Source organism: Callorhinchus milii, unplaced genomic scaffold, assembly GCF_018977255.1.
Source record: "Callorhinchus milii isolate IMCB2004 unplaced genomic scaffold, IMCB_Cmil_1.0 Scaffold1, whole genome shotgun sequence".
Taxonomy (NCBI): Eukaryota; Metazoa; Chordata; class Chondrichthyes; order Chimaeriformes; family Callorhinchidae; genus Callorhinchus; species Callorhinchus milii.
The window spans coordinates 53,319,620-53,337,558 of NW_024704742.1; the positions used below are offsets into that span (position 1 = coordinate 53,319,620).

General features: G+C 39.7%; 1 protein-coding gene and 1 non-coding gene across 2 annotated transcripts in view; one reads left to right on the plus strand and one right to left on the minus strand.

Moving 5' to 3' along the window:
* Positions 1 to 5,658: 5,658 nt before the first annotated feature.
* LOC103178226 (rho GTPase-activating protein 7-like) overlaps positions 5,659 to 17,939 on the minus strand; it is a 73,272-nt gene continuing 60,991 nt past the window's right edge. The window contains exons 4-6 of the mRNA XM_007892851.2: positions 9,839 to 9,970; positions 8,043 to 8,061; positions 5,659 to 5,759 (exon numbers count right to left, since the gene is read on the minus strand). Of these exons, the coding sequence (XP_007891042.2) occupies positions 5,659 to 5,759; positions 8,043 to 8,061; positions 9,839 to 9,970 (252 nt within the window). The remainder of the gene's footprint in view (positions 5,760 to 8,042; positions 8,062 to 9,838; positions 9,971 to 17,939) is intronic.
* On the plus strand, positions 10,546 to 10,617 carry trnaa-ggc. The gene has a single exon. It is a non-coding gene; the product is annotated as a tRNA-Ala (tRNA).

Here is a 17,939-nt window from a genome sequence, read left to right on the forward strand (position 1 = left end):
TACAAGTAAACTACTGGAGTGACCTGAACTCTTAGCACACGTGAAGACAGTTATCTCTGAAGGCTCAGTGGGTACCACCCAGTGTAGAATAGAGCTGTCAAGTTAGGTCCCTTGTCTGTACTCAGTTCAGATGCTGGTGGTTCAGTGCTACAGTTGATAGTTAGATTATGTGCTTGCTCCTGGTGCTTATCCAGTGACATAATGCCTGTGATTGGCAGGTGAAGACAGGATGAGACTTGGCTGTGAGCCCTCCCACATAAAGTAACATCAATGCTCAGTGTCACAGCTGGTAATTGAAGAACGACCACTTTGTTGAGGTATCGGGGGCACTGGTGTCAGTAGGAAGCACAAACAGTCAAAGACATAAAACATATCTAACAAACTGGAACAGACAGCTCAGTGTTATATATTCAAGCACTGTCGCCCCAATAAGTGTAGAGATACTTTTTAGCTCTTTGCAGAGGACAGTATACAATTCAATATTCCTGGCTCACATGACCAATGGGCAAGTCACACATACAGACAAACGTGGCTGCATTGCTTTCTCTTCAAATACTCCTTTGTAAACTAACAAATTATTCCTCCCTACGTTTTTTGGGATTAGTTGCCCCCCCCATTTTTTCACACTCATCTTTCTTGATATTGCTGGAGGCTGACTTACTACTTTCCATTAAAGAGGTTTTTCCACTCAATGTTAAGATTCTACATACGTGTCAATTGTTATCATTCCTGGAATTTTTTTTCTGGACTAAAGATCCTTTCTTAATGTTTTATCATCTTCCTGTTCAGTTTAAAGTGAAAGATCTAATAATACTATTCAAAAAGAGAAAGAAGTTTGTTCCAGCGTCCTGGTCAACAATCCACTAGATAAATTAATCATGATTGTTTGTGGGACTTTGCTTTGCTAAAATTCATTGATGCATTTGCTTATAAAATAGACGGTCACAACATTTAATAGCAATTACATGTGAAGCACCTAGAGATCTTTCAACATTATAAGCAAGTATAATTATTATGTATTTTATACCTGTAAACTATATCAAAATATACCAGTTGTTCAGACTATCATGAACATTTTCAAAAGATGTGTATTTTCTGGAGAACAAGCTTCAGTTACTATTGCCAATTGTACTGCAATAAATGAGGTGCTGCCTTTGGAAAGAGTCATTGTCAAATCTACTTGAAGAACCAGATGATTCAACTTCACCTATTGATCTGTAACTCCTTGTCCGTCAATCAAGACGAGCACATCCATTTTAGCATTGACCTCAATGGAATGTCAGCTATTTTCTGAACTGATTGAATGGATGGTTAAAAATGAAGATGTTTGAAGGGCTGATGTTCAACAATAAATATCAAACTGGCTGCAACAGCATCCATTTCCATTTACAAAACGTTTGCTGAAAACATCTGCCACCTCACATTTAGAATCCAAAGCGAAACCAGAGTTTAATATAATGCCAAACTCATAAACTCTTTGAGAGCTTTTCCCATAGAGAATTCAGGCTATTTGGAAACCGTGACATTACTAATCATTTCTGACTTGATCCCAAGGTCAGTTTAAACCTCAAAGGTTCATCCAACTTTTTTTTTGCAGGAACCAGCTTTCAATTGTTTAATTTTATATTTCCATTCCAACCTTTTGACTATTATCTTTTGTGATTTGTGTGTAGTTGCATCACCACAACCACTGAAAGGGTAAGATTAGCACAATCTCATCTCAGGGAAAGCAAAAGCATTTAGCAAGTAATTACATTTTAATCCAGGAAGCCCAGGTAATGGCTCTCCTTTCTCAATCGTACCTACTGACTCAGAGAGAACAAGTGTGTCTTTGAAAGACCTGAACAATTCCAAATTTAGTGTGGAGACAAACATAATGCAAGTTAACACATCAACAGGAAGTCAGGCCAGTACAACAAATAGAACAAAAGATTTCCGCCAACATTTTACTCCCTTCATGGCCAAACCCAGCTGAGCGGAGGCAGACGATGGTGGAGTGGGGGGGTAAGCAAATCGGATAGGTTAGGAAGTGTGAGGGCATGAAGAGGTTTGAAAACTTTTTCCACAAAAGATGAAGGGATTTGAAATCAAGTGAGAGGATCTTGAAATCAATTTGTTTGGTAATTGGGATGCAGTGGAGCCTGTCAAGGACTGGTGTGATGGGGGTGGAGCTTTGTGAGGGTGAGGAGGTGCAAAAAAGCAGTCCTGCTGAGACAAGAAAATATATCAGAGAGCAATTATAGTTAAAAAAATAAAAATGTTAAAAATGGTACAAAGTATGTATACATTTTTTATGAAAGAAAACAATGTCAGAAATGAAGATATCCAGTCACAGATTTTCAATAGTTCTTAGTCATTTCTTATGTTAATTAACAAAGGAATGAGTGAAGAAAGTACCACAAATGTCACCCCTAGATCGAAAAGGACATAAATTAGCAGTGCAACAGACATCCACGTCAACGTTTCACTTTCTCTAAACATGCCTGCTGAGACTAGAAAATATATCAGAGAGCAATTATAGTTCCCAAAAAATTTTTAAAAATGGTGTAAACCTCTAACTACAGTGCAGCAGGACTAATAGCAATGAATTGCAGACAGAAGCTTCTAGTCAGAACACAATTACAACCATCAATCTGGATTCTGAGTGAATGACGATACAATGGATAATCGAGTGCTGGTCCTAGCTCTTCAATGAGCTTTAGTGAATGTTGACTTTGCAAATGTTACCCTTCAACACTGTCACATAAAAGACTCACATCTAATACCATCATGGTACCCATCTAAATCTCAGCCCACACACTCAATGTTTGCATTTCAATCACATCAGTCCACATGTTAGCAGATTTCAGGCTCCTTTAATGTAGGCCATTTTTTGATAAACCTGATGCAAGGATAATCCTTGCATTTGTTATAGTGCCTTACACATTGGGAGAACATTTCAAAGCGCTTCACAGGAGTTACTCTAAAGTGTAGTGACTGTGTATTTTGTTGGCAAACGTATCCGTGAAAATGAGTCTGCTTACACAAAATGGGAAATCGGAAAAATAAATCAGCAACTCCAGATTCTAATACTCACTGCTTTGTTTTTAAACAGCCCAATAGAAATATGGCTTCCAATGATCTAACCCTCCTGAAGGTGGTGACTTTTGTTTGTTTGTTTCTAAGCACATTTTGGGATGTGTGCCACTGAGATCCCTGGTTGGCCTGACTGAGGACAAGAGGAATCATCTATGCTCTGCGGGACTTGAATCATGTGTATGTCAGACCCGGTAAGTTTGGCAGCTTTTTTTTCCTGAAGTAAATCAGTGAAACAATTGATTTTTTACAACAATTCAACATTTTCCTGGTGCTGGCTCAAGTGACCACATTTTTGAAATTCAAATTACGCAAATACTGCAGAGAGATACAACTCCAATAGTTTCACCACTTCGCTATCATCTCCCAAATGCAAACCCCTGATTCAGTACAACAATTTGCGTTTCCAACAACAACTTGCATTTAAATAGCACCCTTCACACAGGGTCGTGTCTCAGGTCACTTGACAGTGGTGGAGCTTGATGTTGAGCTTGGGAGTGTTTAAAAGGGAAACAGGTAGATTATTCATGAAGCAAGTAAGGTTATTCAGAGACGTGACAATTAAACATGTGTCCTGTCCTCTATTTCAAACAAAAATAATGCTCAAGGGGGAATACCAACTGGCCTAGTTTGTCCTCTAAGTAGATCGATTTCAGGTCCTCATCTTCACCCATAAATCACTTCACGCCCACAAAATGAATGTAGTCTCAATGTATAAAAAAAGCCACCCATCAAACATTGAAAAAAATCAGGCTTTCTTCAACAAAGACTTTATTTTAATGAAGAACATTTCAAAGCACTTCACAAGATTTACTGTAAAGTGTACTGACTGTGTAGTTTGTAGGTGAATGCAACTTGCACACAACAATGTCCCACAAATAGCCGTGAAGTGAATGATTGACATCAACTGTCATTGTGACCTCTCTAGATTGAGACTAAATCTCCGATTGGAGCAGATGACACAAGTTGAAAATCCCCAACAAAGACAATTTTTAAAGCAGAATTCGAACCACTGAAATGTATCATTCATGAAGCAATGAAGCTTAAATACAACAGATAGAACATAAACTGGAATTTCCAAGTGTACGTGGGATGGAGGGAATTCTCAGTTTGGTTTGGATACTCTTAAGCATGGGGATAAGTCATGGTTTCTGCATGTGTCAGACACCCGGCTGACCAAAAAAAATTTTCAAGAAGGTTAGGGCATAGATTGAAATTATTTTATCCAGTACCATAATTCGGTCCTTCAGTGAAGTATGAGCTTATTGCTAGTAGGTGCCATGTGCCTGGAACTGCTTGCATTGTTGAAAGGTATCAGCCTGGCTGGCAGGTAATTGTTGGCTTTAATCTCCGTTTTTGTTGCCTAGAGTCAGATAATACTGACCACCCAAGGCTTTGTTCAAAGTTTTGTCTTCATCATCTCATGTGTGTTAATAGTATAAGTTTTTAATGCGCTTCTTTCTACAGCTGCCTGACAGACTAATACCAGTAATAAATTAAAATGGCCATCTTGCCCGATAGAAATTCTCTTCCCTGTTTCGTAAATACGATATTGAAAAGTGATATAGATATTGAGGTTAACATCCTGGCTACTGTATATATGTTGCCTGCCAGTTGCTCCACATTAAAGAATTAAAAGTGGTGTAGACAAGTTCTGAGAGTACAGATACATATAATACACTGCTTGGACCACAAGGCTTCAGGTTTCATGCAACTGAGTGTAGGCTAATCATGTAGTTTGGGAAAATACACTCACTTCATTTTACAGTGTAATTTGTGAAGGGCTTTGAGACATCCTCGCAATGTGAAAGGCACCATAATAATGTAAAGATTATTATTATTATTGATGCTGATTTCTGCCCAAAGACATTTTACCACAGCAACATCCTTAAAACAAATTTACACAATATTAAAGCTGATATGCAAATGAATGTGGGACAATAAATTTATTTTACCAGATAATCTGAACAACTACTTATCGGGCAGTAGATATAGGGTAGGGCAGTGGAACTGAATGGGCAACTTATTATGAGAGACGTGCACACTCATTGGGCTGAATGTTCTTCTGTGCTATAAATTTATAAAAATAATAAACCTTACATTCAGTGGACTGACTGTTTTGTGAGGAAATACGGCAACCAATTTGTGCACAAACATGAAGTGAATGACTAATTTTTAACTTTATTTGGGGGATTGTTGGCCAGGACACTGGTAAAACTCTCTTCTCTTTTTGAATAGTCCATGGAATCTTTAACATCCACCCAGTCAGGCAGTCAGGACCTCACTCTTAATGTCTCATTCGAAGGACGGCAGCTCTAACAACCCCAAATCACTGCACTCGATGTTACCTTAGACTATATGGGTTCCAAGTTTCAAGGTGGGACGTGAACACACAACCCTCTGACTCAGAGGCCTGAATGCTACCAACTGAGCTTGCCTAACGCACAGATGATTCTATGAACCTTAGAATATCCTTCCGTTGCCTATAATGTCAAAAATATTTCAGAGTTTTTCTGTAAATTGTGGTAAGTGACTATGTATTTGTAGGTGAATTAGGGTTTACAGTCTAGTTTGGAGTATTTCTTAGTAGGATTCCTCAATAAGAAATCCGAGTTGGGACACTGGTAACTCTTTCTGAAAACTAAAACTGATGTGATGCTGACCTTTGGGAACACAATCCACTTCTACAAAAAAGTTTGTGCAAATTAATGGGAACACAAACAGAATTTCTTATTAAGTAACTGTTAAAGAAATATGTCAAATTGGAGAACCCAATATTATATTCTGCATAACTTTCTGTGTAATGGGACTCATGTGACCTATTGTTTTATTTGGGTTTGTTTGAAGGTCTATGGTCAAGTCTGTTTGTTTTCAATCTTTTTATTACATATGTCAGACTGATCTGGATCAAGTGATGTGACATTCCACAGCTCAGTGTCAAACTGGGATTGTGGGAAACTCAATTAAATTATGGAAACAATGACAAGTTGTGTCTCTAAAATTCAAATGAAAAATGATCCATGATTACTGTACAGGACAAAACAGTACTTACTGAACTCTCTTTTGTGAACATGTTCCAAACTATTACGATAAAGTACATTCTGTAATAGGGTAAAAACTCTTAGCAGACCCCTGAAATGTTGCCATTTTCCCTCTCTCAACTCCATTGGGATGAACAGCAAAGCAAAGCAATTAGAGCACTGAACAGGAAAAATGGAGATTCATTCCCTAAGAGCGAGAATAGCAGAGTGTGAGGACATGGTGGCTCAATACATCATTGGAGCTGTAAAAGCAATTGAATGAGAAAACTGCAGCATAAATGGTGAAAGCATTGGATAAAGTGCCTTTAGATGTAAAGTGTGTCTTGTGCAGGAAGCCCCATATATGTCTCAATGACTTGTGACAATTCAACTCTGAGATGATTTTGGGTCATGTGGGGGAGGGGGTCTTTCCTGCATAAAATGCTCTTTATGTCCCAAGACACTTTACTGGCTATTCCACCCGAGGGCTTTTGAGCCTTAATGCTGGCAGTATGATCCATCAACCAATAGATTTTTGAGCGTAGTGAGGCCATTATTTTACAGGAAAAAGTGGAATCTTTACTGAGGTCTGTAGTGTTTTAAACAGATGGACAACACTTGGTGCTTTCATTTCTAGCTGAAAACCCCAGTGTAAGTGAAGCAGGCATACCATGCTGCCACCTCTGTGTGGTCTGACCTGGGTTCATGATTCTGAGCAGAGAGTAAATAACTTGAGATATTGGGGACAATGTGAAAGGTTAAATTAAATTACACAGCTGGTTACATCTCAATGCCTTCAATTCTTCCCTTTGTCAATGCAATCCTGGTAAAGTGGTAATCAAAGTCTAATGCTTCATTACCCATCTCCACAAACTCCACCCATTAGAAACCAACTCCAGGTAACGGAAACAGATACTCTGTACCACACGACCACTCGAAAGGACCGCTTGAAGACCCCAGTCGCTATAAATTTCAAAACTATAAATTCTATGTGTGCGCTCAGACAGAACAGCAATAATTCACTGAGGTCCACTCGCTGACCTGGGCGTGCTTATTCAATCACCAATCTGTTATACAACCACTAAGCTTGTTTATTGCTGATAGCAATGTTGTTTACTTGGAGGGCACTTTAGGCTTGCTTACCCGACCAGACCAGACATTCATTACAATACTGTGCCTGGCCTATTTACACCATGAAGTTTGTACAGAATAAATCCACTGTGCAATGCCCTACAGTACTGTGCAGTAAACCCAGGATAGAAAGCTGCTCTGTCCACAGGCTGTACAATGGTGTCCCAGGCTGTCTAAATTAGGTTATCGAATCTCTCTCTAAACGAAACCAAATGCACATTGACTGTTCTGAGCACTAAAACTGACCAGTCGTTTCTAATATTTTAAAGAAATTGTCACACCAGCTATTACAGCCCAGAGTAACTCAAAATCAGGGACACATGCCCCCCCGCCCTCACTTTTCCATAAAATCTGAGTAATGGTAGCACCCAAAGCTGACTTCAAATGCTCAGAGCCTTGGAATCCTGCGCAGTAGACCTGTTGTTTTCAATTCTGGGAATAAGATATTGCTACACAGGATATGAATGTGACAGATCACAACTCAAGGTGCAAAACATCAACGATCACCTCCTAAAAACCTTCAAGCACAGTGCCAGCATCATATTGGTAGCACATAGGCACCTTCTTTACAGGTATTGCCACATTTTCTTAGGCCTTGTTGGACAGATGCACAGAATGCCAGCCTAATACATGAGTACATTCTACACAAACACTTTCACTTCACTCCAAGCTTCACTTGGAAGTACCACAAGTGCCTCATTCACAAGGTGACAATTTCTTTTAAAAATTAGTAAACATATCTCGGAGCCAATTCCAAAAGCAAAGATTGATTTATATCTAATCATTTGTTTGAAGCAAAAACATTCCTAATAGTACCTGTGACACTTTGTTCATCCTGTTTTTAAAGGGGCCCCCTTGTCACAAAAAGGAGAAATGGGATGGATTTATCAAACACAATGTAAAGCACATTGCTTCAATACAGTTTGTTTGTTTATTAGTTGGTTGCAAACATTGGTTCAGCTTCATAAAATCAGCCTATGCTTTATCAGGACTACAGAAAAAAAGATTGCAGGTCAGTGGTTCAGATCATCACCAGGTTGCTATTGACATCACTTCCTTTGTGCTGCACCGCCAGCAACTTGCAAACATTTCCAGCAGTTGCTGGGACACAACTGGATCCTAGGAGACCTTCTGCTTTTTAATGTGCAGGAAATTTTTCAGTTTGTGCTGAAAGCCAGATGGGTATGACACTGTCGTACACTGTGTGTTCGTGACATGTCTGTGTTGTAAATAGGCCATCGTTATATAACAGATTCTGACTAAATGAGCTAGAGTTTATTCATGGCTTGCAAAGAAGGTTTGCTAGATTTACTTTGTGTAGCATTTCAGAGCAAATTGTTAACTTCAAAAAATGTTTCCTGTAGTTCTTAAAAGAACTTACAGAAAAGTGGCTTCAAAATTAAGGTTGCATTTAAGAATTTACCAAATTCTGGATGCACTGAAATGCTACATAAATAAAATAAATCCAGACCCAGCTGGAATTTCTCTATTGTGCTGAGGGAAGATAGTCATTTCTGATAGGGTGCCACTCTGATCCCTGTTATAAGTTGGCAACATGTGTATATATTTATGTTGTTTGTTTGTGTGCAACAAGATTGTTATGAATTAAAATTGACATGAATGACTGACTCACCAGTCTCCAGACTGTAGGATATGTTTGGTGTACATTATGTTGGAGATAAACGAGGCTCTTGCATTTTTGGCTTAGCTCAGACAATGATTCACTTGCACAGTCAAAATGCCTCCATATAAAGGAAGTGCAATTGATTTCAATGGGAAATAAATAACATCTGTCTTCAATGTAGGATTTCCAGTTAAACAGTTGTTTTGAAGTGAATACAATTGCCTCCATTAGTCCCTTTCAGTTTGCTTCACAACAGCCTTAATCACAGTCCACAGCTGACTGAATGGGAGATTCAGGGAAAGTACAGATAGTAGGAAAGGTTTCAGGTAAAGTGCTTTCTGTTAATGATTGTCTGTTGCAATTTGGACTCTTTCTGTTGATTACAATGTCAATAAAGTTGCTTAAGCCTTTCATGTTAACCAGGATAAGATGTATTTCTGCACCAAAATACAATAGAGCTCTATTAAAACCCAATATTCAGAGTCCATAAAATTGCAACCAATGTGATTGGCGATCAGCCCTACCACATCCACTAAGGTTCCCATATACCAACCAGCACACCGTGCTAAATAATGGCCAACTTCATTAGGTCACCCTTGATGGCACTTTATGTAGGAAGTTATGTGCACAATTTGTATAATAGACCCCAATTTTAAAATGCAGAGGTAAAGTGACTCTTGCTTTAAGGACTGTAAACAAAGACTGAAAGCATCATTCATTTACAGTGACCATCTAATTTCAGTCCCAAGAACATAATTCAGCACTAAAATGTCACCTGCCTTGAAAGACTATAGAAACCAGTCCCAAAGACAAATCTTTACTATACAACACTTGCTTTTGCTGATGTTAAGCACAGGAAGTATACGCTTTGCAAGTTTCGAAGGACAGCTACCATTCAAATATTTAGCACTATGACAAAAACATGACCACAGTCTTTTTTCTGTACAAGCTCAGAATTCTTTGGCTTGTTTAACATTTTAAAACTTACCCCAGTCTTTGGTTTAGCCCCAGAACTTGCCTTTGGGGACCCAGATCCAAATGATGAGTGGACAAGATGAACCTTCTGGTTTTGACTGATTGCGATCGCATCTGCTCCACTCTCTGAATCTGACTCTCGTTCCTGCCAAGAGACCGTGGGAAACATTTGAGTTTTAACCCATTCAAAGAAAAAATAATAATCATAGCTCTCTCCATACACTAGAAATCTGGGACTGAGTTGGATTGTGGACACCTGCCTGGTCCCTTCCATTACCCAATGCCACAGTTCAAACCTCTACACAATAAAGTCTAGATACACAAATTTATATGAACAGCATTCCATTCATAAAACATTTTTTTAAAAAAGGATCCTGCTGTATTTGCAAAACATTATCAATAATAATTCTTGCAATTTGAAATAGCCCATGATATCAAAATGTCTCAAAGTGCTTCACACATAACTGCTGTAAAGTGTAATATTTTAAACTATCTATTTGTGTATAAATGCAGTGGTCAATTTTTTGCATAGCAATGTCCCCAAAACAGCCATGAAGTGACAGACTAATTTTATTGGGTGTTTTTGGACTGGACAGTTTTTTTTTAAGAGTGTTGTAGAATCTTTAATGTCTTCCTGAACAGACAGATGTGACCTTGTTTTAATGTTTCATCCGAAGGATGGATTATATGTTAAAGAACATTCCAGCTGCATGTTTGTGGAGTCCTGTAGCTCAGTGGTTAAAGCACTTGCCTGGCAAGCAAGAGGCCTGGGTTCAATTCCCGGCAGGGCGAAACCCTGGGCAAGTTTCCTTACTCCACATGCCCGATAATAATCCCTCAAGAAAAAAATCAATAATAAATTGGTCACTTCAATCCACAATTGTTTGTGGGACACTGCTGTGCGCAATTGGCTGCTGCATTTCGTCCACAAATATACAGTCAATTCACTTTACAGTATATTCTGTAAAGCTCTTTGAGACGTCTAGAAGACATGAAAAGCACTATATCAAATGCAAGGATTATTATTATTATGTTCAATTTTAGCTAGGATGTTCTAACTACTAGAGCAGAAGGCTCAGTGGCAACTGCATCTTATTTTTAGTTCCATGTTAATCATGACAAATAACACTGAAAAACGTTGCATACAGAGTGGCCCACAGTCACCAGCTCTGTTTTAGAAGTACTTCTCTGCAACTCATTACATTTGCCCACAAAACACACAGTCACATCACTTTACAGTATATTCCGTGAAACCGTTTGAGATATCTTGATGACATGATATTAATAGTCAAGAACATCTTATCTGTAATTTTTTTTAGACTCACACAGTCATAAACCATATATTTTTGACCCTTTACAATAAAGATGCTCCTGACTATTAGGGCAGCAAATTTACAGACCTTGGCAGAATTTCCCAAGATGTTTTGCCTCATGTAAATTATCTTCATATGGTATGCTTGTATTTTAAAGAGACAATGACAACAATCAGAGGTGGGAGAGATTACAAGGCACTTTGTAATATGAGGAAACTGGAGAGGTATTAAACTGAAATAAGATGGCAGTTGTATTGGTATTCTTGAAGGACATAATTAATGGTGTGAAGAACCTTCTTTCATCTGAATCAAATGACATTAATTGTCATTTTGAGGGAATTTATTCTAAGAATACATAACAATCCTTGCATTTGATTTAGTGCTTCATCACATTGTTGAGATGTCTCAAAGAGTTTCACAAAGAGCTGCAAAGTGTAGTGACTGTGCATTTGTAGGCAAAATTGGTGAGTATAGATGGCAGTACTCTCTGTAATATAGTCTACACAGAGATATCTAAAGAGCGTTCTAGTAGTGCCACCACTGTGTGGCTGCCGGTAAACTGTGATGTAGACATAAATTTCTCCAGGGAATCCCCTATGTAGCACACATTCTTGTGAAATTTTGGGAAAGGACCTAAGCTTTTATCACAGCTGAGGTGCCGGGACAACGATTGTCACAGCTTCGGGGAAGGTTCACAGTAGAAAGTGACTGAGATGATAATAATAATAATCCTTGCATTTGATAGAGCACCTTTCAAAGCAGGGGGTGGCCTCAGAGCTCATCACATAATTTAATGTAAAATGCAGTGACTATATTATAGGCAAACTACCTTACCTCTGAAACAAATACATCTCGGATATATAGGGGGCAACATTTATGAAAATATGACAATGTTACTGAAGACTGTGTCTTCCTACTTGCATCCCCGTTGACCTCTGACCACGTGGAGAATGCTGTAGAATGCGTTCATAGAAATAAAAAGAAGGAATATATCAATGCATTTGCATTTTCTTTCCAAGAACGAGTTTCTTTGTAAAAGAAGGATCCTACAATTCTATTATGAAGAATAGAAGCTTAAAGGGGTATAGGAATAAGGCAAGGCTGTGAGATTGAATGAACAGCTTTCTCTGATTTCCGGAGTAGACTTGATAGGCTGAATGGCCTCCTTCTTCTGTAAATTTCTATGATTCTATTGGAAGGACTGTTTGAACTACCTCACAAACTATATCCCTCCATTGCCCTCAAAATTTTACATAATTAGTTATTAAAACAAGAAACAATATTAAGAATAATTATTTATTCAAAAATGATTTGCTTATTTTAGGAAAATAACCACTTCATTTTAACCCAATCAAGTTCAGGAAAGGGTTAAAGTCTGCCATCAGTGATTAGATTACTTTCCAGTCCAATGACTAAAAGAGCACACTTCAGGCAACTGTTATTGAGAACAGAGAAAGGGTTGTCTGTTACTGAGCTTGCCTTTATCCTTCTTTGCGTAACTGTGAACTCCTTGCACTCTCTGCTTTGGGCTTGACATTCCCCTTTCTTGTAGAATTTACTCTTGATTTCAGCTTCAGTCGTGATGGATGAGCTCTGGACTAACACCAAGTACTATGTTTTCTGCCAGCTCCTGTGTTAATCCTCGCTCTTTCATCTTCACTGAGAATAAGTAGCAATATCCAGCCCATGCCTTGAATGAGATTTACTGAAATAGCAAGAGTGCATGGACTTCATTCAAACAAAAGATACTGCTGATGCTGGAAATCTGAATTAAAAACAGAATTTGCTGGGAACACTCAGCAGGTCAGGCAGCATCTATGAAGAGAGGATACTGAGTTAACGTTTCAGGTTGATGACCTTTCATCAGAACTGGGGGATGTTGGAAGGGAGCAGTTTATAAGGACAAATGACAACAACAACAACTTGCCCTTAGGATAGCGTCTCAGAGTGTTTAATAGTGGCGGAGCCTGACTCCGAGCTGGGGGTGGGTGTGGTGGGTGCGGAGAGGTGGCCGTAAGCATGGTCGAAGAGGAAGGGAAACACAGAAGGGGGCAGAGCTCATCATCTCCTGTCCTCCACCTAATTTTTTCCTTTGTCTTTCTTTTCCAGCCCACTTCTCTGTTTGTCCATATAAACTTCTCCCTTCCAACATCCTCCAGTTCTGACAGAAGGTCATCGACCTGAAACATTAAGTCACATTTACTCTCTCCATAGATCCTGCCTGACCTGCTGAATGTTTCCGGCGTAGATTTGTCCACAGTTGAACCAGCCAGATTAGTGTGAGCCAAGGACTTCAACTAAACTCTGCTGGAAAGACTACACTACGCATGAGTCTGAGGATGGCCTGCTGAGCTTCTGAGAGGTGTAGCACTGTATCTGCATGCAAACTGAATATATTGGCAGAAAGATAGTTGTAAAGGTAACTTGTTTTCACAAGCTGACAAGACAATTGGGGTAGTTCAACTACAAAGCTCAGCAAATTTATGGACCTCAGCTGGTGAGAACATCTTATTCTCCACTGGTCCATACAGTAACTGACCTTGAGTGAAAAAATACCATTAATGGGTCAAGTACTGCATTCACCGGTTTGTCAAGCTCTATTAATTTACCATCAATTGGAGATACAACCCTCAGAACTGTAAAAAAAAGTGTACTTTAATTTGAATGAAAGTGTGTGTGTGTGGGGGGGTGGGGGGGAGACACTTTCCCAGCGGGACAGTTGATGGAAGCCTCACACTAAAAGAGAGAGTGGCACAGAGAGAGTGAGAGTAACAAAGAGGGACGCAGAGAGAGTGAGTGTAACAGAGAGGGACGCAGAGACAGTGAGAGTAATAGAGAGGGACACAGAGAGAGTGGGAGTAACAGAGAGGGACACAGAGTAACAGAGAGGGAGAGAATGGCACAGAGAGAGTGATAGTAACAAAGAGGGAGAGAGGGAGAGAGAAATCTCACGATTAAAAGTGACTTCAGTGCAGCCATTCAAACCTATTGATGCTCTCATGGCATCAAAGAGATATCAGCTTCAACCTCTAAACATCAGATGAATTAATCATATTGATGAGTCTACGTATAACAGGGGAGACCTGAGAACTTACAGAGAGCAGTTACTGGTTTTGCTGCACATAGTATGCACAAACAGCGAAGTCAGTGGTGGTTACCTTCATAGGAGGTGATGTGGCTTTTTTTTAAACAGGAAACCAGTCTATAAGTTCATGTTTATTTCATTCACATTTTGGGAGATTCTCCCGGTGTCCTGCCTAAAAATCACTTGTTTCACGGCTTGTTTATGGGACATTGTGGTGTGCAAATGTGCTGCCACATATGCCTACAAACACGCAGTCACTTCACTTCAAAGTAAATGCTTTGACACGTTTTGTGATATCCTCCCAGTGTGAAAGGCTTTATGCCAGATGCAAGGATTATTATTAGATATACACACAAGGAAGAAAGGGTATGGTGGAGCACATTTGGTTAGTGGCCTTGCCTCGCAAGCGAGAGGACCTAAGTTTGATTCCCGGGCAGGGCGAAACTTTGTGGTAAATTCACCTTTTTTGTATGTATGTCCCTTGATTTGGTTTAGAAAGTATGGTCCCCGTAAGCTACAGGGGTATGGGGAATGGGTAGATAAATGTGACTGAAAGGATTGTCTTGAGGAAGCTGACACAGACAGGATGAGCTAAATGGCCTTTTCTGTGATGTAAATTTCTATTGTTCTATGTTTTCTATTGCATGGGAGCAAATTTTGTTTGGTCAGTTGGGTGCCTGACACGTGAAGAAACCCTTCACCATGCTTAAGAGTATCCAAAACAAACTGAGAATTCCATGCATCCCACTTACATATAGAAACTCCAGAGATAGATTGTTGGAACGGGAGGGAATAAGGAGTGGGTGAAGACTTATGTGAAGAATAAACACAGGCACGGACTAGTTGGACCAAATGGCCCTTGTTGTACATTCCATGTAAATCTATGTAAATCCAGCCTCAAAACCCGAATGAGATTGATATCCTTGAGCTCCTGTTTGATATCCAGTGCCTCCTGATGGAGATGTGTACGTTATGTGAGAACAAGATTGGAGTTGGTTTCACGTCCCTATAATTGAATAGCTTGCAGATGCTCACTGTTTAGGCCCACACATGAAGAATGGTCATGTTGGCTAGGTCCGCAAGGGTTCTGTGGAAGTACTATGTGCTCTAGTAGAAGAAAAACATGGCAGAGTGAAACATATTTAAGAGAAGAAGAGGAGGTGAGCGGAGAACATTTAAGAGAAAAATATATATCTAGGCTTGAAGTCATATGTAGATAAGTGAAAGTGAACAAGTTTCAACAATATTTATGTTTTTATAAAAGCTTGAAAATCTTTATAAAAATTGTTTCTGGCATGGGAAATGTATATTTTTCAGTATTAATGAAGAGGGTTTTTGTTTTGAGTTGGCAGCTGCTCAATGTAATGGTTCTCCATAGATCAAAAAATCCCACAAATGAACTTTGCTTAAAAGGTGCAGCAGCCCCTGCTCTCAGCTCACGATGTCAACATTTTAAGGAAGGTAAGCAGGGGAAAGGTAAGCAGGGTTTCTTTGGAGCTGAACTGGCTCCAAGGTGATATGGCTGCCAATGGAACGTCGGAATCGAGTCATCCTTCTGTGGCAGTCTTGATAGTCTGGATCCTGAGCCAGGCGGGTCTGCAGTACTCCAGGGCACAGCTGATGATAGCACAGCCCCTGGTTCATCGGCTGGACTAGAGAGACCAGTCACTGGGGGCAGGGATTCTTCCCACGAAGCCCATTTATCCCTGGTCCTAACTGAACAAGCAGTGGGAAGCTTGTCAGACAGTGCTATCAATGGCAAGCTGTGCATTTTGTCTGGTTAAATTGCAGCAGTATTTCAATGCACACTCTGGGGACCCCAAGCATTGGCTCTTGCCAACCTTGGACAAGACTCTTTGTCAATACCCTTTGGAATTAGGTAAGCAGGATGCATCGCTTTGGGGAGAGAGTGTACATTCCATTCCAAACATGGGAACTTCCATGTGTTGGTGGCATAAGTGGAACTCTCAGTCTGGTTTCTCAGTCTACTTCAGTGGCAGTTTGTGTAACATTGGCTTCTGCAAAATTGGCTGCTGCTTTCTCGTACAAAATATGCAGTCCCTACACGTCACAGCAAAATCCTGTGAAGTGCTTGAAGATATCTTCCCAACATGAAAAATGCGGTATCAAACGTTATTATTATTAACTGCATTGACATTGCACAACTATTTTGGAGATTAGAAAAATGGAATATAAACTGTGGGACTGTACAGAATCTCTTTATGTGTTGCATACTGTTACATATTTTTGGAATGATGTCTTACATACTTCAATTACCACAGCATTTCACTCCTGTTTCCTCTCCCAGAAGACCTAGCAAAACCTGTGTCAACATCTGTAAACAATAACTCATCTGTGTGACGCCATCTCTCAACAGCAGGCAAAGCCTAGAACGAAATCCTGTTCTGCTTCTGTTTTACAGCACGCAGGCTCAAACGGGGGTAGAAACCTTGATCAGAACTTAATGTTCAATAACCTGCCGATGGGAAGAAATTCCACCTGGGTCTAGATTTATCTTATTTAAGTACATTGTAGCATTTTAAAGTGCAGGATGCAGGGTTTCGCAAACTGTTGAATTAAATCTTAACTTTGAAGTCAGCTTTCTATAGTGCCACAGAAACTTACAGAAAAGTAGCTTCAAGATTAAGACTGGATTTAATAACTTGGCAAATTGTAGATGCTCTAAGATGCTAAATAAATAGAGTAAACCTCGACCCAGGTGGAATTTCTCTACCCGCTTATAATAGAGTCGATATTAAAAAAAGTTACAATTATACAGAACTCATTGCATTCCGAGCAACCTCTGCCCTCCCCCAAGAAAAAATATTTACCTTTGTCTAAAATAAAATACATTGTAGTTTTTTTTCTTGTGTGGTCCCCTTTCTGGGTCTCTCCTGGTGCACTTTGATTACTTGTCTATGGCCAATTGCGGAGAGCTGAGGGACCTATTAATATCTCAGCAGAGCCCTGCCTGCCGCCTGTGCTGCAGTTCGGATGTTATAATGTCAAGGGGCATGTTGCTCTTTCACTCTGTGAGGTACTTTTACCTTGCTGAGATAAGGAGTTGCTGTTTTGGGAGAGTTTAGATGTAAATGTACTTGACGCTGAGTGTTTTTGAACAGTGTCCTGTGTTGATGTGTTAGACGCCAGGCTGGCCCATCACTCTCTGTCCATTCTATTAAAACTACCATTGAATAATTCTCTTACCGGCCATCACACAACTATAAAACTGTTCCCCAAAACTGCTGCTCCTTGCACCTCAATTATATTAACTAAGAAATTCCATCACCATTTGGATTTACTCAATTAACGTAGCATTTTAGAGCATCCAGAATTGGCAGTTTCTTAAATAATAGCACTTGAATTTGATATAGCACCTTATCACACTGTCAAACATCTCAAAGAGCTTCACAGGTTTTACTGTAGAGTGTAGTGATTGTGTAGTTGTAGGCAAATGTGTCAGTCAATTTACGCATAGCATTGGCCTGAAGACAGCGATGAAAGTGATTGACCTATTTTATTTGGCGGATTATTGGCCAAGACACCCAAAGAAACTCCTTTCACTCACCTGGCAGACAGGACTTCTTGTATAACATCTCATCTGAAGGAGGCCACCTCCTGCATAACTGCACTCCCCCGGCACTGCACTGGAGCATCAGCAAGACTGTGAACTCCCAATATGGACTTAAACTCACAAATCGTCTGACTCAGAGGCA